Source organism: Nematostella vectensis, chromosome 1 (assembly GCF_932526225.1).
Source record: "Nematostella vectensis chromosome 1, jaNemVect1.1, whole genome shotgun sequence".
Lineage (NCBI taxonomy): Eukaryota > Metazoa > Cnidaria > Anthozoa > Actiniaria > Edwardsiidae > Nematostella > Nematostella vectensis.
The window spans coordinates 2,505,812-2,533,712 of record NC_064034.1 but is presented as its reverse complement, the minus strand read 5'-3'; the positions used below and the strand labels follow the sequence as shown (position 1 = coordinate 2,533,712).

At 42.1% G+C, this 27,901-nt stretch overlaps 3 protein-coding genes across 6 annotated transcripts; all 3 read left to right on the top strand.

Annotated features, from left to right (window-relative positions):
- The first annotated feature begins 936 nt into the window (after positions 1 to 936).
- On the top strand, positions 937 to 10,334 carry LOC116616781 (universal stress protein YxiE). 3 transcript variants are annotated; one of them, XM_032378795.2, is made up of 5 exons: positions 3,400 to 5,129; positions 6,610 to 6,711; positions 7,169 to 7,275; positions 9,612 to 9,847; positions 10,129 to 10,334. In XM_032378795.2, exons 1-4 carry the CDS (start codon positions 5,063 to 5,065, stop codon positions 9,810 to 9,812), a joined length of 477 nt encoding a protein of 158 aa, XP_032234686.1. In that variant the 5' UTR covers positions 3,400 to 5,062; the 3' UTR covers positions 9,813 to 9,847; positions 10,129 to 10,334. The 3 variants fall into 3 exon arrangements, with proteins under 3 accessions (XP_032234685.1, XP_032234686.1, XP_032234684.1); XM_032378794.2 differs by lacking the exon at positions 3,400 to 5,129 and adding an exon at positions 937 to 3,376 and having other exon boundaries at positions 9,612 to 10,334; XM_032378793.2 differs by having other exon boundaries at positions 3,402 to 5,129; positions 9,612 to 10,334.
- A 654-nt stretch (positions 10,335 to 10,988) lies between these two features.
- Positions 10,989 to 14,145, top strand: LOC5509841 (universal stress protein YxiE). Its single transcript, XM_032378796.2, has 4 exons — positions 10,989 to 11,149; positions 12,598 to 12,687; positions 12,930 to 13,030; positions 13,774 to 14,145. Exons 1-4 carry the CDS (start codon positions 11,080 to 11,082, stop codon positions 13,972 to 13,974), a joined length of 462 nt encoding a protein of 153 aa, XP_032234687.1. The 5' UTR covers positions 10,989 to 11,079; the 3' UTR covers positions 13,975 to 14,145.
- Positions 14,146 to 18,685: 4,540 nt separating this feature from the next.
- LOC5509819 (amidase) lies at positions 18,686 to 27,356 on the top strand. Of its 2 annotated transcripts, none has more exons than XM_032378752.2 (9): positions 18,686 to 18,842; positions 19,243 to 19,347; positions 20,327 to 20,456; positions 21,870 to 22,182; positions 22,384 to 22,665; positions 22,765 to 22,924; positions 26,163 to 26,228; positions 26,387 to 26,668; positions 26,960 to 27,356. In XM_032378752.2, the coding sequence occupies exons 1-9, from the start codon at positions 18,803 to 18,805 to the stop codon at positions 27,157 to 27,159; spliced, it is 1,578 nt and encodes a 525-aa protein (XP_032234643.1). In that variant the 5' UTR covers positions 18,686 to 18,802; the 3' UTR covers positions 27,160 to 27,356. The 2 variants fall into 2 exon arrangements, with proteins under 2 accessions (XP_032234643.1, XP_032234642.1); XM_032378751.1 differs by having other exon boundaries at positions 18,688 to 18,857.
- Positions 27,357 to 27,901: the final 545 nt, after the last annotated feature.

Here is a 27,901-nt window from a genome sequence, read left to right as displayed (position 1 = left end):
GTTTCTTGTTGATAGCGAGGGCCTGCCGAAAATTACAAATGGACAAATGCGTCTTCATCTAAGCCCTTGTCACAAGACGCACGATCATAACAAAGTAAGTGGATTCACGGGATACCTGTTTCCTTCACTGCCACATGGAGCAAGACTGCGACTCCTACAACAATGGGCCCGAGTCCCCCCTGGGACGGCAAAACCACGTGCGAGCTGAATGCTATCGATCATGTGGGTAGGGACAATGATGCACGCTCTCATCTTCTCATCATTTCATTTATAGGCTTAAAGAAAGAGTTTCATTTATTCTTTTGACTCTTCCGAATGCCAGCACGGGCTCATTCACTAACTTAATCAACAGAGAGCAGCCTCTCTATTGGTCACTCGCTCTAGACGTTCACTCTCTCTATAACCCATTCTCGTACTCATAAGCTGGGCAACACTCATTATAACTATTTCTCATGTTTCTAAATGGATTTCACTAGCTTTTACTCACTCATTCTCCTGATGATAAATTTGCTTCTCCATTTTTTTATTTACTAATTTAAAAGATTACTTTTCAGATGATGTGCTCGTTTTCTCTGTAGAACCCTTGTTCATCCGGGCCGTGTCAAAAAAAAAACACGAAACCTGCAAACAACCCTTCCTCGTGCGGCCTAATCCATCCTACGCATGCGCGACCTGCCATTTCGAAGACCCGTCTTATAAGGAAGTCTATCTATCTATATTAGTCCAGTCAATCTATGAAATCTTTATGGCCCAGGTGGAACTTCGATACTTAAATTGATTTAAAATGATTTTTGGTCAATGACCTTTAAAGTTTTCTGATTCAGACTTTTTCAGGGTTTTTCGGCGCGGGTACCTTTTTTTGAATAAATAAATATTAATAAAGATATTAAGCAGGGGCAATTTGCTTTGTTTCGATATCTAAACAGTGTCTATAATCAACTTTGACCAATGGCCTTATAAATTTACTGATTGAGACGTGTATTTTACTTTCTTTCCGTTTGAGCGACGCGGGTACCCTGTGGTTTTGCTCCGAAATGGAAAAATCACATATTTCAAGAGGTTCCACCAAAGTGATTTTTGGGGACTTTTAGTATGTTCACTAAGTTGTATCACTTTTTCAAAATCCGCTGACAGAAATTCTATTGCAATTAGTTCCACCTGAAACCCCAGATTGACTGGACTATGTAGTTAGGGGTAAGCGGGGAATGCGCGCGAAACTTCCGCCAATTCTTATCTCCTGAATAATTAGCAAAATTCTAGATCTTCTACATATAGCATTCTATGTCTGCGCATCCCCTATCCCCCACAAATATTGGTTACACGCATGCGAGAAAAGTATGCACTAGTATTTTAGATTGCCGTAAAGCACTTAGAATTCAAGACGGTACGATACCTGATGCCAGAATCCCAGCATCAAGCTTTCACAGTGACTACACATCGACACAACGTGCAAGGCTCAATGATGAAGATGCAGCTTGGCGATGTGCCCGGATAAATAACATGGTATCGCACGAAATTTTTGATAGCCTGAGCGCCAAACCCCTACTCTTCAGTTCCCTAAAATTTGCCTTTCCAATTTAAGGAGAAAAATGTGATGCTCGCTAACAATTTTATCTTCAGAAGGAGCTGGTGGGTGGAAAAGCGCTTTGTACACTTTTAAAAATACCAAATACGGAATCCGGGGTCCGGTGGGGCCGGTGTTGCGACGCACGTACCATCTTGCGCACGGTAACGACTCAACCGTCTGGAGTACAAGGGAACGCCAAGGTAAAATGAGTCCACCAATATTCCACGACTTTTACAAAAACCACAAGCTAAATACTCACCTCACCCGTCACTTTTTTCCTGATTTTACACGCCAACAAAGACCACTAAACGGTTGTCTATAATTGGTTGAAAGTACCAATCAGAGTTCGATACATACACCACGTGCTACCTTACTTGCATGAGGTGTATGGATGTGATCTAACCTTTGAGTAAAATTTACCATAAACAGTTTGAGAGCTGAAAAAAAAATCAACGAAATAAATTGTCTAATTTTCCGTATATTCAAGTTTATATTTCAAGGACACATACATGGAAGACTCGGTTTCAGGCTGAACCGTTCGCAAATACAGGACCATAGCAAAGGGTGGGGCACTGGGGCACGGACCCATCTAAGTATTTTTAAATTTGGCCTTTGTCTGATGGTAACACTGTGAAATGACGTCATCTATTTATCAGAATGTTAAAAAATGTTATCAGTGTTGTATAATCGGTCCTAGCATCACGTATCACTGTATCAAGGACTCTAGTCACGTTTTCTGCATCACGTAACGTAAAAAGGCTATTTTGATGAAACAAACATTTGCTTGGCCTTGGCCAGAAAGTTCAATGCCAATGAACCATATAAAAACTGCGCAAAAGCAATATTTCACAATGTAAAAAGGACTCAAAGGACGAGATTTTTATAATCCGTAGATAAGTTGACAACAGAGCCCACTAACAAAACAAAGCTCAAATCGGGTTCAAAACACAGTTTATTAACTTTGTTATTTTCAGAGAAGGAAAATTGCTTCATTTCATAACGGGTTAGGGACTGTATCTTATTTAAAAAAAAAACATCTAGGATTAAATAATTATTTATTGCTGGAGGTAAGCCCTATGTTCTTGCTCGAGAATTTGATTGGTGTGAGTTTCCAGTTCGAAAAAGGATGTTCTTTTACGTCGATTAGATGACGTTCTAATTTATTTTTCAGAATATAAGAAAACGGAAACAAAAATAATAAGACTCACATTGATAATAGCCAGAAGGCTTACCCCCTGCGGAGTTTTTTTAAATGAATTCACCTCGTTGTTGTCACTGTGAATTCAAAATTAATTCCGCTATTCAAATCAAAATTTACACATATTTAAAAACTACAAAACAGACGAGTTGCTTTTTTGGCTTGTGATGGGATACGATTATACAGATAAGAGGGATATAGTTTGCTTGGAGTTTAACTTTTTAATGTCTCAGTTTTTTTTTATCTTATCTACATGTTTTCTTTTATTTATATTTTTTAGGTTTATCTGTAAAATACGCGGCATTTGACTGAACTTCGTTACAATCTGCAATACATACGTGTCAAAATGTGTAAAAGAATCTAAGATTAACGTCTTTGATTCAGAATACTCGTCCGTTAATTAGCCCAATCTGTTCCTCAGGTTCTTGGCAAAACCAAGCTTACTTCTCATGAATTATTAACAACAAACACGTCTCACACTTAACCCCGATCCATGGCATTCAGTTAGAGTACGTATTAATCAGTAAATACTATTTATTAAAAAATGAGTAAGACAGAAAGCATCCTCTTCCCTGTTGATGGAAGTGACCACAGCTCGAGAGCCTTTGACTGTAAGTATGAAATCTCTGTTTGTAACAGGTGCGTCTCTCAACGAAACAAATTTTAAGGTTTTCCAAAATGCTCTGTTTCTCAAATAGAACGCCATAAAGAACGCAATATTTGCAATAGCACTTTTTTCTATTTTCCGATAAAAGATAAACTTACAATAAAACAAAAAAATAAACTAAAATTGAACGCAATCTTAAACAATTTTTATTTTATTCCAGTTTATTTCAAAGATACGCGGACAACAAATTCAACAAATTAAACGGGCTATAGCTTGTTTTTGGTACGGTGTTTGGTTGTGAACTTTATTTCCATCGCATGCATTATCATCCTCTTAAAAAATAAATATCCACATCCGGTCATACATCGTAGCGACAGCTGATTCAAAAATCTAACATGTTATTTTTCCTTTTTTTAACATAACCAATTATATTTGCTACCATGCGTTATTTAGCGCCACTAGAGTGCGGTCAACGAATTAAAACCACTAACCCCGATTAAACTGATTTCATAATGTCTGGAAGGGCACCAAATGTAAGAGATACTGGAATGGATGGAAAACAATATGAGTGCCTTTCGAGAAATTTTACGGCAGAAATCAATTAAAACAAATTACTAGCTTGTTTGCTTAGAACTGAAATGAACATGCAATTAACATCTACAGGGGCCCGGCACTCATATGTTTATTTGATATCCATTCTCCCAGAGTTCTCTTTTTTGTTAAGATGCTTTCATCGGTTTTATATAAATATGAGAGAGAGTTTTCCCGCGCTTTCGTTTCCAACACAGGAGTCCCGTATGTGGCAGTTTGCGCGCTTTTAGTTAGATTAGCATTTGTATCGTTTTGCCGCTTTTTAAGTTCCCGATTTAAAAAGGCTATCATTTCCCCCTACATCGCTAATGGAACAAATTGGAAACAGGAAAAAAAATAGCGCCCATGGTTGTGCGAGGCAATTTTATAATGTCAAAAATGTGATTCCAGGAGACCCATAGTAAGAGAATGGAAAATCCAGAAATCACAAATCAAGCTATTTATCAACGAGATAATGCGCTAAGAAACAAAATCATGCTTCTTATTGTGGAATTTCTTTGTTTGCATTTTATAGCGGATGGAAATTAGGTTAAGCAAAATGTGCGTCAAAATAAAAACAGTTTAGGAAGGGTTTTAAAACGTGTAAGGAAAATACTTATGAGTCACGTTTACTGACGCTAAGCATGTTTTGCGTATCCATGACACCCATGTCTCAAAAGCTTCTAGTTTTTAATTTAGAATGATCTGCATTTGTCGCTGATCTGTTCTTACCAGTTTTTAGTAGATAGGTTAATTTCCACATCCTTTCGAAATCGTTTGATATTTTGTCGCATCTTCATATTGAAACTGCGAGTAAACATGTTCAAAGTTTAATGAAAGCACAGCATTAAATAGGTCGATAAAAAGCTTAACATTTTGAAGTAACTGAGAATGAAATGTAAGTATGACGTGATAATAGATGCCTTTCTCTTTAGTAAAGTCATTATGGATATATGATCGCCGCCATCCTATATCTACCGCTTTACTGATTGGTAGGGAAGGGCCATAGCTAGTAGGCCGAAATGCATGCTCGTTATTCAGTTGCCCGAACTAATTAAGCCGTAAAACACTGCGACTAAAAACTCCCACTTGCCGCCCGCTACACAGAGAGAGACCAGCAATGGAAACTTTAAACAGCGTTCTTTTCCCGATCGATGGTAGCCGGCATAGCGAGACTGCGTTTGACTGTAAGTAGGCCGCAAAACCATAAACAGCAAACACATCTTGATATCGGATAGGTCGGGCAAAACGCTATTGAATTATGAATTGAAGCCAAGACGCTTAGATTTCTACTTTAAGTAGAAAGGGTCAATTTTTTTTATACAAGCAAATTATAATATTTGTTTGATATTTTTTGAGCGGCCTTTGAAATGACTTATATTGAAGCAAAAAATGATTTTTTCGAAAAAGAAAAAGAGCAAAATACTGTGTTAGGTATTTTAAACATATCTTCATTAAGATATTAAAATTCTAAAGAAATATTTCAAACGTTCTGCTCCTTTTTTTTGTTTATTATGGTGCACCGAGTACAAATGCACAGATCATGCGTGCATATCCACAAAACACCTCGAAATCTCTAAGCCGCGCACATTTAAACATCGGATTAAAAGAATAAGACATATGATAATACTAGTATGCCAAAGCAAAGGACGAAACATTAACAAAGAATCGTGAGGTTTTCCAACCTTTAGTGTCATCTTCAAACATGGCTGTCTTTCTGTCAACAGAAGGCAGCTGAGAGACCAATAATTGAAAAAGAAAATGACGAAACCGAGTAATTTCAATTCCACTGTTAATTAAAGCCTAAACTTTGCTATAATATTAGACAATATTTAAAAAAATACCAGCATTTGCTTGGAAAACGTTTTGATAACATACCCTGATACGATATTTTCACGCCATTTTACTAACTAGAATTGTTCGGATTTAGCAGACTTGTTGGAACAGCCACTTTGAATAAATTCTGCAGACAAGTTTTTCAAATTAGAATCTCGGATAAAATATTAAACTAACTTCTGGTACAGCAAACTGTCTTTAAAAAAGTACTTATAGACTTTTAATTCCAAAGCTCTTAAGATTGAAATACAATTCCTTTATTAATTACTAAAAGGCGATGTTAGAAAAATCAATTAACTCCGTCTGAATTTAAACGAAGCACCCGACAAAGCGTTATTTTATTTACGTCACTCAAGGGCATGCAGAATTTAAATTGATGGCAAATAAAACCCCTGCATGTAAAGAAGCCAGATAACTTTTTTCAAAATTATTTTTGCTTAATATCGACCACTTCATGAAAAATATATTCTTATTTTGTAAAAGATCATAGCCAAGAAAAAAAGAACTCATATTAGGCAGTGGCGAATCTGCCTCTAAGCCAGATTTGTGGAAGATCTCAAATGAGAATATACCGAAAACCCCCGAATAACGAAGCAGGAGGGAAATTTGGGTAGCGGGCTGTAAAAGGCCAAGAGGATGACCCATGGTGGGGAAGGATACCTTTTTTCACCCGAAATAAAATAAACACAAACCATACAGAAAACATACACTTAATATTGTCACTTCTCGAATCATTTTACTACGAGCGGAAGTTTATTCAAATAGAATTAAACGCGTTATTAGTGCTGAATTGAATGTGGCAGCTATGACTCTGAGCGTCATGTTTCTCAGGGTTCGTGGAGCATCTATACCGCAGGGGTGATCACGTGATATTCGTACACGTCCACCATCGTCTAGACAACGTGCGGCAACTATCCGGTCACGAGTCTGACGGTATGTATGTACAGCGGTGTGCTACCGAGACATCGCAGTCATATGAGGAATGTTTATGGCAGTTTGTATGTACAGCGGGTTTAACCAGCGCAACATGGTTAGCTGCTTATCGGTCATGAGTGTACGTCACGTATGTACAGCGGTGTGCTTACACAGAATACGCACAAGCGGCGCCTGTCGGTCATGAGCATACGCCACGTATGTACAGCGGTGTGCTTACACAGAATACGCAACAAGCGGCGCCTGTCGGTCATCAGTGTACGTCACGTATGTACAGCGGTGTGCTTGCACAGGATACGCAACAAGCGGCGCCTGTCGGTCATCAGTGTACGTCACGTATGTACAGCGGTGTGCTTGCACAGGATACGCAACAAGCGGTACTTATCGGTCAACACTTGCCTCGCTTTCAAACAAGGGGCTGGAGGAGTTTATTTAGTTTGTGTCCTTTCCTCCACAGAGGCGTCGGAATGTAACGAAGGCGATCTCAGAGAAATACTAAAAGCTGCACATATCAAGTCCAAACCAATTCTATCGAAATTTGAAGCCAAATGTACAAAGGCAAATGTAAGTTACTTGTTTTGATACTAGAGGGGATTCTGTAGAGTACACGTGTTTGTAAAGGAATTTAGTTTGGATGACATGACGGAAAAAAATATATACGATGCTTACATTAGGAACGTGGTTGCATATTTTTATCTTGCTCCCAGGGGCAAGGGTGAGCAAGCATTTTTGTATCTTTTTTTTTTTACTCAGATTAAAACGTAGTCTGCTTAGCAGCCGCTTTTGTGCGTGACACTGAAAGCGGCTGCTAAGCAGACTAATTTAAACGGTGAAACTGTGCTCGGGACTTACCTTTTATTCCTTTAGAACTCTTCATTGCTTTTGGGAGTGCCTTTATTTTATTATAAATCTTGAATGTTTAAGTAAACGTTATATCTGTTTTGAATATATATACAAATCAAAATATCCGAAAAGGGAAGCAAGTGATATAGAATTGTAACTGGTAAAACAATGAAAAAAAAAAAAGAATTCGAGGCCACGGCCGAGAGTCGAACCTCGTCCAGATCCGTTAAAATTAGAAAAAATAGACCATACTTCCAGACATGCGCTGAAACACCGTATGGCAGCATAGAGCTTTACGGCTAAGCTGGAGATTTCGGCCCCAGCACCGCTATCTAGCGAACTGTAAAAAAAAATATCGGGGTCTATTTCACGCTTGCGTCTCTTGGGAATAAGTGTGTTGCTATAGTAATGGGTGATGTCGTCATCATGTGCACCACACTACGACCTAGGTCTACATTGCTGCCTTTAGCCTTTGTACTTCTTTGTCCAGTCACGCACGTGCATATGACATTTTTTGTGCCAAAAACAACAGAAGCAAGCTACATTGAAATGCATGCAATATAATGTTTTGTACTCTTAGGTTTTAGAAAATGCTGTTGACTAAACCTCTCGTAAGCTACTCTCTTCGAATTTCTTTCGAATTCTATATTTCATGTTTTCCCTGTCACAGGCATCGGGTGTGGAGGTTTCCAACCTTAATATAGCGTCCAAAAATCATAAATCATACGATTTGAAGTGTAGAGTCTCACGCTTTAACGACGCATTTTGAAATAAAAAATCTGACGCACCCAAGGATTTTCATCTTAGTGTTTGCCAATAAATAGTTTTACAGACAGCTTTACAATGAAGATCACGTTAAATGTTAGCAGATTTGAAATTCAATTCTGAATTCCTTTAAGCAAAATATGGCGCTTTAAAAATAAAATACACCCAAAATCTATCGAAGACCTTTCACACTCAAACTTAGATAAAACGGAAATACTACTTTATTACAAAGTGTGTCAGATTTTATTACATTACCTTCTCAGTTTTTCGGTCAAGTCCATATTACTTGCTCACCCTCGCTCCATTTTGCACTTCCTTTTTCGGAAATCTTGATTTGTATTCATATTCAAAACAGATGCTCGTTTACTGCGATATTCAATATTGATAATAATACACAAAAAACTGGAATTCGACTCTGCCAAGATAAATATTATAAATAAAAGTTCTGTGCACAGGTTTACCGTTTTAATTGACCGGGATGCACACAAAAAAAAAATACAAAAATGCTTGCTCAATCTTGCTCCTAGGGCCAAGAGTAGTAGAGAGGAAATTAGCAGCACATGTTGCGCGTGTGCACTGAGAACAGATACTGAAGAAACCATCATTTTGTATACAATGGCCGTCCGTACCTTGCGTTCCGCGCAGATTTTCCCAATTCAAGACACTCATACCGATAGGCTGGAATGCACACTTTTGGGCTTTTTCCCTTGATCCTCCGCGAGCATCGCTTATGAACGCTGAGACGAAATCTACAAATTTCATGACACTTTACAAAAGTCGCATAAAACATTAATGTTCATTAATGCTCCGTAACTCCTTAAAGGAATTCTTTGTACTATTGGTTGTGAAATGAGCTTATTTGAAACATGTTTCCGTCATGTCAGTGTGGATTATTTTTGGATGTTCAGAGTAACACTAGGTGTGATGTTCGCCTTCTACAACCTGCAGTTCAAATCTTATATATACACTTATTTCAATAAAGATTGTCAGTGCAAATGGCAAATGGCGACTGTCAAATGGCAATTCTACGACTAAAAGTAACCATGCGTCTCGAAGAATATGGATAAATCAAAACAACTATCCATTAAAAGTTACCAATTCTTGGCTCTGACATTGCTGGCCTTTATTTAACACCTTTTATTTTACGAATAATTAGTACCCATAAGCCATTTACCATTTGCCATTCGCCATTTGCACTGAGAACCTTTTGTGAAATAGGTGTATGATTTGATGGTAAAGCGCATTTAGTCTCTTCCTCTGTTCGTTTAAAAACATCCCCTCTGCTGGAACAGATCCCATTCAAGGCCTTGGTCAAGCTTGGGGCACCCGAGAAAGAAATCTGCCGATGCGCAGCCGAGGAGAATGTTACCTATGTGGTGATGGGGAGTAGGGGACTGGGCGTCTTCCGCCGCTCCATATTAGGAAGTGTCAGCACGCGCGTGCTGCACAAGTCAAGCGTCCCCGTTATGGTCGTGCCACCTATGGATCGATGACGTCATGAGATGTCGCCACCAGGCTCTCACTGACACATATCAAACATATTCCCCACGGATAGTGTCCTTCGTATGTATTGCCTTATATGGACATAGATGCCCATATTTAGAAGAGCTAAACTTTTCCCGCTCCCTGATCTCCAGAAAACATGGTAATTATACTGATTCCTGTCAATTTGAGACTCGCTGCAAAAATTATTAAGCAAAACTTGCTCGCTTGGTCAAATCTTTTCCTTACTAATCCTATGAAGTCCTTAGACCCAGGCCTCCAAGAGATTGACCGAGCGGGTTTGAAGGTCACCCAAATATTGATATGCAACATCCCATAACCTGCAGAATACGTTTTTGTAGCCGTGGGCTTCCTGTGGTTAGGGAACTGAATGGAGAGATGTATGGGAATGTGTATCCTGTCAGCACCATTATAAGGACGAAGGGATTTCAGATATTTGTGGAAGAAAGATCATGTTATATTATTTATACAGTCTATCATTATCGTTTATTAAAGATCAAATTCTTCTTGAATTATGTGTTATTTCTTGTATTTTTCTTATTCTGACAGCATCAGGAAAAAGGCAACATTAAAAGAAAAGTTTGGCATATGCTCTTTTTTAGTTTTGTGACACATTGACAAAAATAGTAATTGTGCTTTTACACTGTGCATGTGCAAAAAAATTAGCAAAATATGTTGAAATGCAAAAGAGAAAATTGCAATACTTATACATCTCTCAAGATCTATTCTACAATTTCTAGTAGTTTCGAGTTTCTAGAATAAGATTATATAAATGAATTTCTAGAAAGAATAGAGAAAGGCTTCAAGTTATCGAGGTTCAAGGTTTTAGTAGTAGAATAGGCGTGCAACCCTTATTTTTTCCATGATAAGTCTTTGGTGTTGCATGACACTGTCTCTGAAAAGGGCTCTGTTCCAATACGCACCTCGCATCGCTTTTAATTTCATTGTTTTTATTTTAAGGCAGAGAGCGCGACAAAAACGTAGCGGGCCAACGATATCCAATTATACCTAACATGACCTTAAAAAAAATAGATTTTCCACACCAACTCAAAGTATATCCTTAAGGCGTCATTACACGAGTTGATTTTCATGCTCCCTGGGAGTCAGGTGCATTGGGCGTAAATGACGTAATGTTTAAATACAAAAACACAGATTCATTATTAATTACTTTCTGCAAGCCAAGCCGAGAGCAAGCCGGAGATGAATTGAAGGTTGCTAGACTCGACTGGAACGCCGTGCACGATTTAACGAGGTAAAATGGGCGAAAAAAGAATGGTGTTCATCGCCTTGGATAAGAAGAAGGACCATTGCAGGAGAGCCTTCGACTGTACGTATGCATAATGATTTTTTTGTCTGTATATCAAATTTATGTCATATTCACTGCTTTATTAAAAGTGGATGCGTTACTTTATTATAATAAAGCATAGGCCGTCTTGGGTAGCATTAACGGCTTCATTGCAATCGTCTTTTGAAAAAGATGTATAAAATGCATACACCTTATAAACGAGCAAACAAGTGTGTGACACAATCTGTTAGGCCTTTTTTTTCTAAATAGTTTGCTGCAGTGAGCTTTATAGTAACAAGCTTCAAATTACAAAACACTTGTGCTGCTACCTCTTGTATGTGAACGAAGCGGAAGGTTGTTTGTTTTGAAAAAAAATGAAGCAAAACACCCGTTGAATTCGGTCATATTCTACCAGTCATATTCTAAAGTATATCTTGCTACGTATTTGAATCATATTTTTCGTATCATATATTTTTTGAATCCATATATTTCTAATGCATAGCCTTTCTTATTTTTACCCAACAATGGCGTCGATCGGCAAGATTTATAAGTCCCAGTAAAATGCATCCCACAAGTTCATTTAGTAATCTGAGATATAAAACCTTAAAGCCACGGTAAACGTTGTTGTAGACATTATATTTGTAAAAAAAATAGGGGAAATTTACCTAGGAATAAGCCATTCATAAATACTTCATTGGTGGTTTGTTATGGTCTGGGAAGAATCCAATCGGCTGCTTTGCCCCGCAAAGACCAATCACAAGCCGTTCTTGGTTTAAGATTGATAATCAGTCTAGAACATCCGGGGATGTGTAAACAGTGGCGGACATTTTATGACATTTCTCAAACAGATACCAGCACATTTCCCCCTGTATTATACTTATTCATAGTGGTGAAGAAGAAATTATGCATTATAGAAGTTGTTAACATTCAACACAAAAAGCTGCATCTAAAGAATACTTACATTGTTCTTTGAATATGGAGTTGCCAACGAGGATGCCCCCACGTATCCGGATAATTTTTTCCCCGCAAATATATTTGCAAAAGTTTCCGCGTTCACACGCAGCGTATTCGAATCGTTTTCAAGCCGTCCACACGTATCCGTTTTTACGATTCCGGCTCTCGTCCACACGTATCCAGCGTAATTTGCGGTCGTATCCAACAGAATGACGTAAGCACATTCAAAATTATCCGGAGAAGACTGTCCACATGTATACGTATTCGTATAATTTCCACTCTGGAGAGTGGAGCGTTTTTAAAAATTTCCGGATACGGCGGGAATTTACGCTAGATACGCGTGGGCGAGAGCCGGATTACATTAGAAAAAAGATTTTCACAAATTTCCGGATACGTGTGGACGGGGCCTAAACTTATTTAAATATCCATGAGAGCTGATTGCAACTCGTTAAACCTTACTTTACTATAATGAAGCACTTGCCATTTTGTGAAAAACATCATCGTATACAGCTGTTAAGTTTTTTTTTCTCATCTAGATTATCTGGATAAGGTCAAGAGAGCCGATGACCAGGTACTGCTGGCGCACATAGTAGAACCCACAGGCATCCCAACACCAACCTTAGCACGTAAGTATACGTAAATGATAAACGCACAAAGGGTGATGTATTTGATTAATAAATGTCGATCAACTCCTTCGTTATCGTTGAAATACACATGTCAACCTGCAAATAACGTCTGATATTTTGTGGACGATTAAAGAAATTTCGTAGTAACTCGCTTTAATTAGTCGATGGAAATGAAAGCTTTGTATGACTCAATATTTGTAAAAATAGTGGCATGATTTTCCATCTGGAAATCATTTCTACAGATGGTGTAACACGGTCACGTGCTGAATGGGATACTATTATGAGAAGAATGGAGGAAACTGCTAGGGAGATAACCGCTGACTACGAGAAGATCTGTGAGGCGGTAAGGAACTAAACTACAGCAAAGGCTCCAAGACTACCTTCAAACTTCGTGGTAACAATAATCACGGACTAGCGAGGATTCAGGGGTCCTTGAGACTTCTAGACATGCTAAAACTTTATCAAAACCAGTTCAGGAATTGGTTGAGGTCCATCCTCACCAAATCAAAACAACAGATTCTTGCTGCGCTTGTATCATATCAGGATATATAGTGGTTTCAATTTTTTTTATAGTACCGCGCTTTCTTTGTTTTAAAAATTGTTTTTAAGCTTCCTGGATGATATGAAGATAAGGTAGATCATATGAATTAACCATTTGCAAGATATGATTATTCTTTATCTGTTTTGGCGTTTTTAAAATTGGAAATAAATGTCAACTTTCCAAAATAATGTGCGATTGCCAAATAAAGGCATTTTAAGATATGACTCGTATTCTTTTTTAGCCTGGTGTAGAAAAGAGGCGTTTCGATTGGTGATTTTTGCTGACTGGCTCTGTTCGCACGTATACAAGACGATATCTTGCTTTTAAACTATATTAAAATACATTTAAACTATATTAAAATACAGTTAAACTATATTAAAACAAATTAAAACTACATTAAAATACAGTTAAGCTATATTAAAACACATTTATTAAAACAAATTAAAACTTAATTAAAATACAGTTAAGCTATATTAAGATACGTTTAAACTAGATTAAAATACATTATTTAGTGTGCTGCTGATTAGCCATGTTTTTAATCACAGGAGAACATTCCGTTCCAGTCCATTTGGGGCGCAGGCAACGCGGGTGAGGGGATCTGTGAGCTAGCGAAAAATGAAGGTGCTGATTTCATCCTCATCGGTAACAGGGGCCTGGGATCCATCAAGCGTACGTTGCTAGGCAGCGTGACAGACTACGTTGTTCAGCACTCACATGTTGCCGTACTTATAGTTCCACCCAAGTAGGGCAAATGTGACCCTTCTTGTCCCGAACAATGTCCCACCCAAGAACATGTAGAAATGCAGGGTTATTGAGGGTGATTGTTTCATAAGTACTGTCGAGTTACTTGAAGCTACCAGTGTGAGAGGATCTGAGAGGCTGTTGCTTCTGATAAAATAAATTCTATATGAAAAGTATTGGGTGACTAAATTTGTTTTACAAATGAGTTAATGGCCCTCTCCCCCCCATCCCCCCAACCCTCCCACATACACACATACACGCCCTTTCCCTCTCGAGCTAGACTCTGTGTAATTCTCTCGAAATAGACTCTGTGTAATTCTCTCGAGCTAGACTATGTGTAAGTCCCTCGAGCTATACTATGTGTAATTCTCTCGAGCTAGACTCTGTGTAAGTCCCTCGAGCTAGACTCTGTGTAAGTCCCTCGAGCTAGACTCTGTGTAAGTCCCTCGAGCTAGACTATGTGTAAGTCCCTCGAGCTAGACTCTGTGTAAGTCCCTCGAGCTAGACTCTGTGTAAGTCCCTCGAGCTAGACTCTGTGTAAGTCCCTCGAGCTAGACTCTGTGTAAGTCCCTCGAGCTAGACTCTGTGTAAGTCTCTCGAGCTAGACTCTGTGTAAGTCCCTCGAGCTAGACTCTGTTGTGTAATTCACACAAAATGTCCCCCCCCCCAACGAAAAACAAATTATCAAGGCAGTGCTCTTCCACCTCAAAGCAAAATTTTCTGGCTAACAGCGTGGTTATTGAATGTTATTGCATACGATAGGACACTGCGTTTTATCAATTCAGGGCTATGCGGTGTGGGATCGTTTGGGTTTGGGGTGGGGGGGGGGGGCGGATAACGCATACCATTGGCTTCTTTATCTCATTCATGAATGAGAGTAGTGTTATATTAAGATTTAGTATATAAAACTCGGGAACCTCGCAAGAACAAGGGATTTGATTGGTTGAGAAACTCGGGATAAAATGCAATATACACCTCCTAGGAGGTGGATATTTTCCTGCGCCCCGAAATCAAGGAAAATGGCGGGTGTAACAGCCGATTTGCAAGTGTTTCCGACAAGAAAATTGCTCTTAAGCTCGATTCATATACTAGAACAATTATACCATTTCCATTTCGGCGGATATTGGCTTTAAAAATATCTACCTCGAGACCGGCTCTCGGTAGATATTTCGCAACTATCCACCTCAATGTAAATAGTATAGTTGTTAAATATTAGCTTGAGAGAAGCACACGGAGTTGAACATCAACAACCATGGAGGGTGGAATCTCTCAAGTCCCGAAGGTACACAGAGTTCTCATACATAACACAGGGTTCCCAAACACGACTAAACTATAGCATTATAACGAAAGGGAGGATGTCGGTAAGCAACAACCAATAAAGTTCAATGTCCCGTATACGATAATGTTCAAGTTTCATTCATCAGTCTTTGAGGGGGTTTCACAATCCTGCTACTGCGGGTAGTGATTGGTGATGGCGAAGCTGTAGTAACGTTGTCGCTCTTAGCTGGCAGCACAGCAGGTGGTGTTGTTGGCTTCTCTTTACTTGCTGGTGCTGGTGGTATCTTTGTTGTTGCTGAGACCAAGGCACTGTTTCTTCTTATATCTGGCTGCCTTTCTCCGTCTCCACAATGTAAGATCTTGGCGACGCTGCCGGCGGCCCACCTTGAGTAGTAGTCCGCTATGACCATGTGAATCTTTCCTTTCAGGGCAATGAGATCCACTGCTATTTTTTCCCAGGGAAAGGTTCGAGAAAGAAGAGGGCATCAAAGGCTCTTTCGGCTCTGGTTAATGCTTGGCGCATGTGAAACACTTGGTTACTAGATCTGTAATAGCTGAAGTGATACCTGACCACCATACATATAATTTCAATGTGTCCTTGATGGATCACGCTGAGATTTCCAATCTCATCTCTCGTGGAATGACAATATTCTCATCATACAGTAGTAGGCCATCAACAACAGCAAGGTGACCTTTACTCTCCCAGTACGGTCTCAGTAATGGCGAATTCGGCATGTATGTCGACCATCCGTCCATAAGTACTTCTTAATCTGGAAGCATTCTTTATTTGCATCTTGTGCTTCTCTGATTTCTTAAAGTCGTTTAGGAGTTGCTGGTAAACCGGTGATAATTTGACTGGTGAAGCTTTCAACCTCATCCACAAATGTATCATCTTCTGGAAGTGGTTTGCTTGCTGGAGTTCGTGACAATGTGTCTGCAATGACTTGGGTCTTCCCCGGTACGTAAACTTCTTGGGGATTGTACTTCAGGAGACGCATGCGGAATCTCAGAATTCTAGTGGCATCTTGACAGGTCGGTGTAGCTTAGGAGAGGGACAAGCGGCTTGTGATCGGTCTCCACTGTAAACTGCATGCCAAGAACATAGTTGGCGAACTTCTCACATGGTAACTGCCATTGCTTAGTGATCTGGATGCATATGAGACTGGTCTTCTAGTTCCGTCGTCTTGTAGCTGAAGTGGCCCCTATACCCAGGTTGGATGCATCACTGGATACAATTGTTGGTGAACTTCTCACATGCCCAGGTAACTGCCAGTGCTGAGTGATCTGGATGCATATGAGACTGGTCTTCTTGTTCCGTCGTCTTGTAGCTGAAGTAAGATTGCCCCTATACCCAGGTTGGATGCATCACTGGATACAATGGTTGGTGAACTTCTCACATGCCCAGGTAACTGCCAGTGCTGAGTGATCTAGATGCATATGAGACTGGTCTTCTCGTTCCGTCGACTTGTAGCTGAAGTAAGACTGCTCCTATACCCAGGATGCATCGCTGGATACAATGGTTGGGCGGTTAGGGCCATAGTGCGCAAGACTTCTTGATGATGTCAGCTCTTCCTTGATTCTTGTAAAGGTTTGTTGCTGAGACTCAGTTGGGAAATTCTTGATTGGGGTCTGGGCACCTCAACGAGAAATGTGAGTTCTCCAAACCTTCTGTCAAGTTCCTCGGACACATAATTGACACTTTGGTCAATTATGTGTCCGAGGAACTTGATGGAAGGTTTCGGAGAACTCACATTTCTCGTTGAGGGTCACACCGCCTCTTGAAGGCATCTAAGGACTTCACGAAGCCTTGAACCAGGGTGTCGTCGATGTGACATATCACCCCATCTAGCCCTTGTAGGATATTGGACATTCTACGCTGATAGACCTCTGGTGCTGAGCAGATTCATATGGAACACGATTAAAACAAAATCCGCCATAGGGGGTAATGAAAGTAGTCAGTAGACGTGACTCCTTGTCGAGTGGTTGTTGCCAGAATCCAGTGTTGGCATCCAATTTAGAGAAGACTCTGCTTTTGCTGAGCTTGGCCAGACTTTCATCAACTGAAAACATCGGGTGGACTTCCCTCCGGACATTTCTATTGAGGGCAACGAGGTCTACACATATATGGGCAGACCCATAAGGCTTGAGGACTGGGACCATACCAAAACACCATTTGGTAGGCTGTGTGACCTGGGGAATGTCCAATATAGGTATTCAGCGCAAACAAGTATAGCGCGAGGCTGTCACCGGCGCATTTGATACGAATTTCATAAATTTTCGCGGTCTAAAATTCATAACTATCAGTTTTCGAAGCAAGGTAAGTAATCTGTTATCTCTTATTTTTGTTTAATTTATATAACAGATTACTATGCGCCGATCACAGCCTTGCAGACTTTCCACCTCGCAGGCTAATAATAGTTTGCTTCGCTCCGTGTTCAGCCGAGCGTACCTAATTGTCCAACTGCGCCGGTCAAGGATTCAAATCGCTGCTTACTCGTTTTAAAAAGTGGGTAGCGGCCAGGGAAAAAGATTTAGCTCGGATGTTTTGCCACATATCGAATGTAAGTGTACCCTGCCATATGTCTGCGAGATAAAATTATTTCGTTTGTTGTATTTTCCTCGCGAATTTCGACGGTATTTGAGTGCTACCGAAAATGGCGCCTCCAACCTTGTTTCTTTCCTTTAGGGGGAGGGAAGTCATATATTCCGTTACGAAAACCCCCCAAAATCGTATATTACACATAAATATGACAACAACAAGGCATATTCTAAGTTGTAAGGCAATTTTATTGGCAATGTTTCACAAAAAAACGCGACTTCAATCCACTCGTTTTACCTCTAAGAATAACAGCCGATTCCAAGCTACGAACAGCTTCGAAACCATTGCCTGGGCTACCTGTGATTCTACGCGCGCTGATTTGCACTAGAATTTTTGCCATTCGCGAAGGATAACAATTCATGCAAAATTTTTTTTTTCATTAGAAGCTCAAAACTTGCATTTCAACTGATGGATTTACGCCTAGACTGTTTTCTTACTGTTCTGCTGAGAGCTGGAATAGAAATTGAAGCAAAAGTTTTCAATTTTTAAATGTCTTCTGCGCGCCCTTACGTGCACGGGAATGACGCCACGAGCGCGCGCTGTTGTGAAGTTCTTTGTCATTGCTTTTTCTTTCCCGTTTCAGTATAAATTCTAAAAAATACATTGATGATAGTTCTATGAAAGAAATGAACATTCTTTCTGTGCCTTCATAGCGTTTTGAAAACCATGGTGTTTGTTTGAGGAGTTATTGAGCGGACGAAAATCGAGTTTTGACCGCACAAAAATGTTCACAGGACATATATCACTTTGCCTGGACGTTATCGACTGATAATTGTCCTGTGAAAATGTGCACGTGACCCATATTGACCAATGAGCGCGCGTGAAAATTCATCACTGGGATATAACGAGAAATGTGACCTTCTGTCGCTGTGTGACAGACAGCCCTTGTATTATTATTCTAAGCGTCTGGCTGCGAGTGCTACCCAAAGACAGAATCAGGCGAGCCTCTTCACGAAATGGCTGAAAATAAAGGGCCCCAACATCACATGTCTGAGGGTAAACAAGCGAAACGTAATTGTTATGTTGTTATTTGGATAATTGTTATGTTGTTGTTTGGATAGGAATTCTTTGTAATAATGCGTCTTTGCAAAAGGTTATAAAGTATATTGTATCGTCATCACCTGACTCAATTGACGTTACTCACAAGCGACCTTCCGCAGAAACATTCCTAGAATATTATAGATAATCATGTCAATGCCATGTTTCGTAAAATACCTTAAGTCCAGTAGGATTTGTGCTGGTTTTGCCCAAACACTCGGCATACAATAGCGTTACAGACCGTAAAGACCTAGAGGTCAAAGTTAACCGCATGACTAATGATTATCAGAAGTTCAATACAAGTCGGTAAAAATATTGGCGTGTCTTAAGGTCTTGGATTGAATCAATGGTTGCTTAGTTTACAGCGCACCGGCCGTACGTACACCATCACTGTCTCGACTTGCTGACATCGCAGGGGATCTCGGGCTTGATCTGACCAATGAAGAGCTCCAACAGTACCAAGGTATTCATAGCCAGGGATAATTCCCAGTACCAAGGTATTCGTACCCTGAGATAATCCCCAGTACCAAGGTATGCATAGCCAGAGATAATTCCCAGTACCAAGGTATTCATAGCCAGAGATAATTCCCAGTACCAAGGTATCCGTACCCTGAGATAATCCCCAGTACCAAGGTATTCATACCCCAAGATAATCCCCCCAGTACCAAGGTATTTTTAGCCAGAGATAATCCCCAGTACCCAGGTATTCATAGCCAGAGATAATCCCCAATACCCAGGTATTCATAGCCAGAGATAATCCCCAGTACCAAGGTATTCATACCCCAAGTTTAACCCCAAGTACCAAGGTATTAATAGCCAGAGATAATCCCCAGTACCCAAGTATTCATAGCCAGAGATAACCCCAAGTACCCAAGTATTCATAGCCAGAGATAATCCCCAGTACCCAGGTATTCATAGCCAGAGATAATCCCCCCAGTACCAAGGTATTTTTAGCCAGAGATAATCCCCAGTACCTAGGTATTCATAGCCAGAGATAATCCCCAATACCCAGGTATTCATAGCCAGAGATAATCCCCAGTACCAAGGTATTCATACCCCAAGTTTAACCCCAAGTACCAAGGTATCCATAGCCAGAGATAATCCCCAATACCCAGGTATTCATAGCCAGAGATAATCCCCAGTACCAAGGTATTTATAGCCAGAGATAATCCCCAGTACCAAGGTATTCATACCCTGAGATGATACCTAATACTTAGATATTCATAGCCAGAGATAATCCTCAGTACCCAGGTATTCATAGCCAGAGATAATCCCCAGTACCAAAGTATTTATAGCCAGAGATAATCCCCAGTACACAGGTATTCATAGCCAGAGATAATCCCCAGTACCAAGGTATTCATAGCCAGAGATAATCCCTACTTTTATAACCGGATATACTGGGGATAATATGGTTTATTTATTTTTTTCTTTTCTTTGCTCAGAGATAATGTCTGGGATGTTCAACACCACTTTTAAAAAAATTCATGAGTTAGCAGAGCCCAAGCTACCCATCAAATATCCCCGCATTACTGGCTACAGACCTTCCAAGTCACAGAACCCTCTAAATGCTTGGTAAGGAACCAAGTTACAGAACCCTCTAAATGCTTGGTGAGGATCCAAGTCACAGAACCCTCTAAATGCTTGGTAAGGAACCAAGTTACAGAACCCTCTAAATGCTTGGTGAGGATCCAAGTCACAGAACCCTCTAAATGCTTGGTAAGGATCCAAGTCACAGAACCCTCTAAATGCTTGGTAAGGAACCAAGTTACAGAACCCTCTAAATGCTTGGTAAGGAACCAAGTTACAGAACCCTCTAAATGCTTGGTAAGGAACCAAGTCACAGAACCCTCTAAATGCTTGGTAAGGAACCAAGTTACAGAACCCTCTAAATGCTTGGTAAGGAACCAAGTCACAGAACCCTCTAAATGCTTGGTAAGGAACCAAGTTACAGAACCCTCTAAATGCTTGGTAAGGAACCAAGTTATAGAACCCTCTAAATGCTTGGTAAAGAACCAAGTCACAGAACCCTCTAAATGCTTGGTAAGGAACCAAGTTATAGAACGCTCTAAATGCTTGGTAAGGAACCAAGTCACAGAACCCTCTAAATGCTTGGTAAGGAACCAAGTTACAGAACCTTCTAAATGCTTGGTAAGGAACCAAGTTACAGAACCCTCTAAATGCTTGGTAAGGAACCTAGTTACAGAACCCTCTAAATGCTTGGTAAGGAACCAAGTTACAGAACCCTCTAAATGCTTGGTAAGGAACCAAGTCACAGTACCCTCTAAATTGTTGGTAAGGAACCAAGTTACAGAACCCTCTAAATGCTTGGTAAGGAACCAAGTCACAGAACCCTCTAAATGCTTGGTAAGGAACCAAGTCACAGAACCCTCTTAATGGTTGGTAAGGAACCAATTCACAGAACCCTCTAAATGCTTGTTATGGAACCAAGTCACAGAACCCTCTAAATGCTTGGTAAGGAACCAAGTTACAGAACCCTCTAAATGCTTGGTAAGGAACCAATTCACAGAACCCTCTAAATGCTTGGTAAGGAACCAATTCACAGAACCCTCTAAATGCTTGGTAAGGAACCAAGTCACAGAACCCTCTAAATGCTTGGTAAGTAGAAAGAAATAACGTTTGGAATCTTATTTCATATTTTTCGTTGGGAAGGGTGGGTACAATAAGGGGAACATGTGAAAGAGCGGTGTGGATAATTTTTAGAGTCGCCCGTGTCAAATGGGGCGACTGGAGGTGAATGGGTGACTGGAGTTCCACGGGTAACAGACCCCATATTTTAGCTAATGAATAGCAAAGAAGAAACCAATTATTCTCAGCCAACACATATAATAGAACAATAAGATCAATAAACTATTTGTAATAAACTAATTATGTGTTGAGGGTTATTTAGGGGAATATACGCTTCAATTTATCGACGCTTTAAGTTCTTTTGGCTGAGATCCCGTAAAGCATGTTTTTACACTCTAGGTACTGGTGCTGCGATATCCAGGGTGCGGCCAGCGGTAAACTCCATGGCAAGACCATCGCCATCAAAGACAATATCCCTGTTGCTGGGATCCCAATGATGAATGGGTCCCGGATATTAGAGGGATATGTCCCGGATGTGGATGCCACCGTAGTTACGCGTGTATTGGATGCCGGAGGGCGGATCCTTGGCAAGTCGGTTTGCGAGGATTTCTGTTGTTCCGATGAGAGTTTTTCTACCGCCACTGGCCCTGTATTGAATCCGCTGGACACCACGAGGTCTGCTGGCGGCTCATCGAGCGGGAGTGCAGCTTTGGTAAGAACAGAAGTTAAGCCCAATCTTAACCTTACCATCCACACACTCCCTTCTGAGAGAAATTTTGAAATAGATGATGTATCGGAGCTAAAATACAGATTACAGATTCACCTCTTGTCGTGCTCTTAGATATCGGTGAACCCTCACCAGCGCCTCCAATCCGGCTGGTAAGGGTTATGCTAAACACAGTTGTCTCATCAGATTGCTTCAGGGGTCGTGGATATGGCTATTGGGGGCGACCAAGGAGGCTCCATTCGAACGCCCGCCGCGGCGTGTGGGATCGTTGGCTTGAAGCCGACTTATGGCCTTGTTCCGTACACAGCCATCAGTTCTATAGAAATGTCACATGACCACTGTGGGCCTATGGCTAAGACAGTACATGATACCGCATTATTGCTCGAAGCTATTGCTGGCCTGGACAAGGAGGGACTGGATCCAAGACAACCACGTGATATGCCAGTACAACCGGTATATACTAAAAGGGTGAGGGTATTCTGCGTGTGTGCCAAATAGTATTACATTTATACAGACATGTAAAAAGAACCAAATTATTTAACTATTATCTTTCCTTATTTCTCTTAGCTAACTGGTGTGATTTCTGGGGTCCGCATCGGTCTATTGAAGGAGGGTTTTAGCTCTCTGGTTGAGCCAGATGTCAACGTGATGGTGCGCAGATCCGCTGAGCGACTGCAGCAGCTGGGTGCAGTAGTGGAGGATGTATCTGTTCCATGGCACTCGCTCGGTAGGTCTAGGTGCTGTAGTGGAGGATGTATCTATCCCATGGCACTCGCTCGGTAGGTATAGGTGCAGTGGTGGAGGATGTATCTATCCCATGGCACTCGCTCCGTAGGTCTAGGTGCTGTAGTGGAGTATGTATATATCCCATGGCACTCGCTCGGTAGGTCTAGGTGCCGTGGTGGGGGATGTATCTATCTCATGGCACTCGCTCGGTAGATCTAGGTGCTGTAGTGGAGGATGTATCTATCCCATGGCACTCGCTTGGTAGGTCTACGTGCTGTAGTGGAGGATGTATCTATCCCATTGCACTCGCTCGGTAGGTCTAGGTGCTATAGTGGAGGATGTATCTATCCCATGGCACTCGCTCGGTAAGTCTAGGTGCTGTAGTGGAGGATGTATCTATCCCATTGCACTCGCTCGGTAGGTCAAGGTGCTGTGGTGGAGGGTGTATCTGCCCCATGGCACTCGTTCGGTAGGTCTAGGTGCCGTGGTGGGAATGTATCTATCCCATGGCACTCGCTCGGTAGGTCTAGGTACCGTGGTGGGAATGTATCTGTCCCATGGCACTCGCTCGGTAGGTCTAGGTGCTGTAGTGCAGGATGTATCTATCCCATGGCACTCCCTCGGTAGGTCTAGGCGCAGTGATGGAGGATGTATCTATGCCATGGCACTCGCATCCGTAGGTCTAGGTGCTGTAGTGGAGGATGTATCTATCCCATGGCACTCCCTCGGTAGGTCTAGGTGCTGTAGTGGAGGATGTATCTGTTCCATGGCACTCGCTCGGTAGGTCTAGGTGCCGTGGTGGGAATGTATCTATCCCATGGCACTCGCTTGGTAGGTCTAGGTGCTGTAGTGGAGGATGTATCTATCCCATGGCACTCCCTCGGTAGGTCTAGGTGCTGTAGTGGAGGATGTATCTATCCCATGGCACTCGCTCGGTAGGTCTAGGTGCTGTAGTGGCGGATGTATCTGTCCCATGGCACTCGCTCGGTAGGTTTAGGTGCTGTATTGGAGGATGTATCTATCTCATGGCACTCCCTCGGTAGGTCTAGGTACCGTGGTGGGAATGTATCTATCCCATGGCACTCGCTCGCTAGGTCTAGGTGCTGTAGTGGAGGATGTATCTGTCCCATGGCACTCGCTCGGTAGGTCTAGGTGCCGTGGTGGAGGATGTATCTATCCCATGGCACTCGCTCGGTAGGTCTAGGTGCCGTGGTGGAGGATGTATCTATCCCATGGCACTCGCTCGGTAGGTCTAGGTGCTGTAGTGGAGGATGTATCTATACCATGGCACTCGCTCGGTAGGTCTAGGTGCTGTAGTGGAGGATGTATCTATACCATGGCACTCGCTCGGTAGGTCTAGGTGCCGTGGTGAAGGATGTATCTGTTCCATGGCACTCGCTCGGTAGGTCTAGGTGCTGTAGTGGAGGATGTATCTATCCCATGTCACTCGCTCGGTAGGTCTAGGTGCTGTAGTGGAGGATGTATCTATCCCATGGCACTCGCTCGGTAGGTCTAGGTGCTGTAGTGGACGATGTATCTATCGCATGGCACTCGCTCGGTAGGTCTAGGTGCAGTGGTGGAGGATGTATCTATCCCATGGCACTCGCTCGGTAGGTCTAGGTGCAGTGGTGGAGGATGTATCTATCCCATGGCACTCGCTCGGTAGGTCTAGGTACCGTGGTGGGGGATGTATCTATCCCATGGCACTCGCTCGGTAGGTCTAGGTGCAGTGATGGAGGATGTATCTGTCCCATGGCACTCGCTCGGTAGGTCTAGGTACCGTGGTGGGGGATGTATCTATCCCATGGCACTCGCTCGGTAGGTCTAGGTGCTGTAGTGGAGGATGTATCTATCCCATGGCACTCGCTCGGTAGGTCTAGGTGCTGTAGTGGAGGATGTATCTATCCCATGGCACTCGCTCGGTAGGTCTAGGTGCCGTGGTGGAGGATGTATCTATCCCATGGCACTCGCTCGGTAGGTCTAGGTGCTGTAGTGGAGGATGTATCTTCCCATGGCACTCGCTCGGTAGGTCTAGGTGCTGTAGTGGAGGATGTATCTATCCCATGGCACTCGCTCGGTAGGTCTAGGTGCTGTAGTGGACGGTTTATCTATCGCATGGCACTCGCTCGGTAGGTCTAGGTGCCGTGGTGGGAATGTATCTATCCCATGGCACTCGCTCGGTAGGTCTAGGTGCAGTGATGGAGGATGTATCTATCCCATGGCACTCGCTCGGTAGGTCTAGGTGCTGTAGTGGAGGATGTATCTATCCCATGGCACTCGCTCGGTAGGTCTAGGTGCTGTAGTGGAGGATGTATCTATCCCATGGCACTCGCTCGGTAGGTCTAGGTGCTGTAGTGGACGATGTATCTATCCCATGGCACTCGCTTGGTAGGTCTAGGTGCTGTAGTGGAGGATGTATCTTCCCATGGCACTCGCTCGGTAGGTCTAGGTGCTGTAGTGGACGATGTATCTATCGCATGGCACTCGCTCGGTAGGTCTAGGTGCTGTAGTGGACGATGTATCTATCGCATGGCACTCGCTCGCTAGGTCTAGGTGCTGTAGTGGAGGATGTATCTTCCCATGGCACTCGCTCGGTAGGTCTAGGTGCTGTAGTGGAGGATGTATCTGTTCCATGGCACTCGCTCGGTAGGTCTAGGTACCGTGGTGGGAATGTATCTATTCCATGGCACTCGCTCGGTAGGTCTATGTGCTGTAGTGGAGGATGTATCTGTTCAATGGCACTCGCTCGTTAGGTCAAGGTGCTGTAGTGGAGGATGTATCTGTCCCATGGCACTAGCTCGGTAGGTCTAGGTGCTGTAGTGGAGGATGTATCTATTCCATGGCACTAGCTCGGTAGGTCTAGGTGTTGTAGTGGAGGATGTATCTGTTCCATGGCACTCGCTCGTTAGGTCTAGGTGCTGTAGTGGAGGATGTATCTGTTCCATGGCACTCGCTCGGTAGGTTTAGGTGCTGTAGTGGAGGATGTATCTATCCCATGGCACTCCCTCGGTAGGTCTAGGTGCTGTAGTGGAGGATGTATCTATCCCATGGCACTAGCTCGGTAGGTCTAGGCGCTTTAGTGGAGGATGTATCTATCCCATGGCACTCGCTCGGTAGGTCTAGGTGCTGTAGTGGAGGAGGTTTCTATTGCATGTCAGGTGCCGTGGTTTGGGTGTATATTTCTTATCACCTGCTTGATTATTTGTCTGTATATGCACTTATGGAAGTTATTTTTTTAGGTGCCGATCTGCTGATACCCATATTCGTAGAGGGGGGCGCAAACACCATGTTCGACAGATTTGGCGGTAATTTGTTCCTTATTTTGGTAGATCTCTATATGTCTCGAATCAGGAGAATCTCTATACATAAGCAGCATGGGGGACGTGCTTATACAACAGCAACTCATTACTTTGAACATTTACAACTACCCCTGGTCATCTAAGTATATATATATGTGTCGCAGGTTCCAGTGGTCTGGCCTATTATAATACCCACATGCAGCTCGCAGTCGCAAGAGGGCTGAAGACGCACACCAACGATTCCGCGCCGACTGTGAAACTCACGCGAATGATGGCGCGCTACCTGAAGGAAGACTACTATGGCGTCTTCTACAGCAAGTCCCAAAACTTGAGGCGAGAGCTGACGCGTGCGTATGACGAGGCGCTCTCCAAATATCATGTGCTCATCATGCCTACGGTTCCTAAGAGGACACCGAAGATTCCAGATGGCAAGGTGTCAATCAAGGGTTGGTGTCAATCAAATTATATTATCTCTTACAAGCTGGATGTCTAGTAAACTTAGTAGTAAGGTGGAACTTTTTAATCAGGTAGAGGGTAAGTCTCAAACAAACAGTGCAAACTATGCAAAAGAAGACTGTGGGGTTCAATCACTATATGCAATCTATATAGATGGGACTCTTTCAACTATATGCAATAGATGATGGGGATCGATCCAACCATGTCAAACTTAGAAGGGTTGGTTGCCATGCATATGTCCATCTTAATGAGCTCAAAACAATCGTTTTTTATTTTCACAGAATTCGTGCATACAGCCTTTCTCCAAACATGCAACACGGCTCCCTTCGATTTGTCTGGTCATCCGGCGCTGTCCATCAACGCGGGCTCATCCCACGGGTTGCCTGTGGGAATGATGATAGTCGGACGCAGGTTCGACGATGCCATGGTGCTGAACGTTGCGCATGCGTACGAGAAGCTCAGAGATCAATTCTTCTCATAAATGATAGTAGCATCTGATGCAGTTTGTAGAATTTATCTTATGTATTATCTTTTTACTATTAAGACAAAGAACAACTAAAAATGGGCATACCTTAAGATAGGGAAATGCTCGGACTATAGCAGACACGAGTGTTGCGTGATAACAACAGGTTACAAGGAATGTGAACACTGTTCTACTAAAACGGTGGATTTTCTTCAGACTTTGTATTTTATTTTTCAAATTATGTTCGCTTTTAAGAAGTCTTAGGTTGGTTCTCACTGGAACGCAAGCGCAATAGTACATAACAGCCAACATAACGCAAGGCTTATTCATCGTTGCGTGATAGCCTTTTTGAAAAAAGGCTTTTTTTCGATTTCGGGCTTCCTGTGTTGTGTTCAAGAAAGAGTGGGGTCTTCCGGTTCCGGTTCAACTCGCCATAAAAATATCGAAAAAATAAAAAAAACTGCCTGCGGAGGACACAGGACCTTGCATTATAGTCTCAGCGTGACAGGACCTTGCATTATTGTCTCAGCGTGACAGGACCTTGCATTATTGTCTCAGCGTGACAGGACCTTGCATTATAGTCTCAGCGTGACAGGACCTTGCATTATTGTCTTAGCGTGACAGGACCTTGCATTATTGCCTCAGCGTGACAGGACCTTGCATTATTGTCTCAGCGTGACAGGACCTTGCATTATTGTCTCAGCGTGACAGGACCTTGCATTATTGTCTTAGCGTGACAGGACCTTGCATTATTGTCTTA

Coding starts and splice junctions, on each gene's coding strand:
- LOC116616781 (XM_032378794.2), top strand. CDS start 3,310: ATGAGTAAGACAGAAAGCATCCTCTTCCCTGTTGATGGAAGTGACCAC. Junction 3,377..6,609: donor CAGCTCGAGAGCCTTTGACT/GTAAGTATGAAA, acceptor CATGTTTCTCAG/GGTTCGTGGAGCATCTATAC. Junction 7,276..9,611: donor CCAAATGTACAAAGGCAAAT/GTAAGTTACTTG, acceptor CTGCTGGAACAG/ATCCCATTCAAGGCCTTGGT.
- LOC5509841 (XM_032378796.2), top strand. CDS start 11,080: ATGGGCGAAAAAAGAATGGTGTTCATCGCCTTGGATAAGAAGAAGGAC. Junction 12,688..12,929: donor CCCAACACCAACCTTAGCAC/GTAAGTATACGT, acceptor TCATTTCTACAG/ATGGTGTAACACGGTCACGT. Junction 13,031..13,773: donor ACGAGAAGATCTGTGAGGCG/GTAAGGAACTAA, acceptor TTTTAATCACAG/GAGAACATTCCGTTCCAGTC.
- LOC5509819 (XM_032378751.1), top strand. CDS start 18,803: ATGGCTGAAAATAAAGGGCCCCAACATCACATGTCTGAGGGTAAACAA. Junction 19,348..20,326: donor AGAGCTCCAACAGTACCAAG/GTATTCATAGCC, acceptor TTCTTTGCTCAG/AGATAATGTCTGGGATGTTC. Junction 22,666..22,764: donor AACCGGTATATACTAAAAGG/GTGAGGGTATTC, acceptor TATTTCTCTTAG/CTAACTGGTGTGATTTCTGG.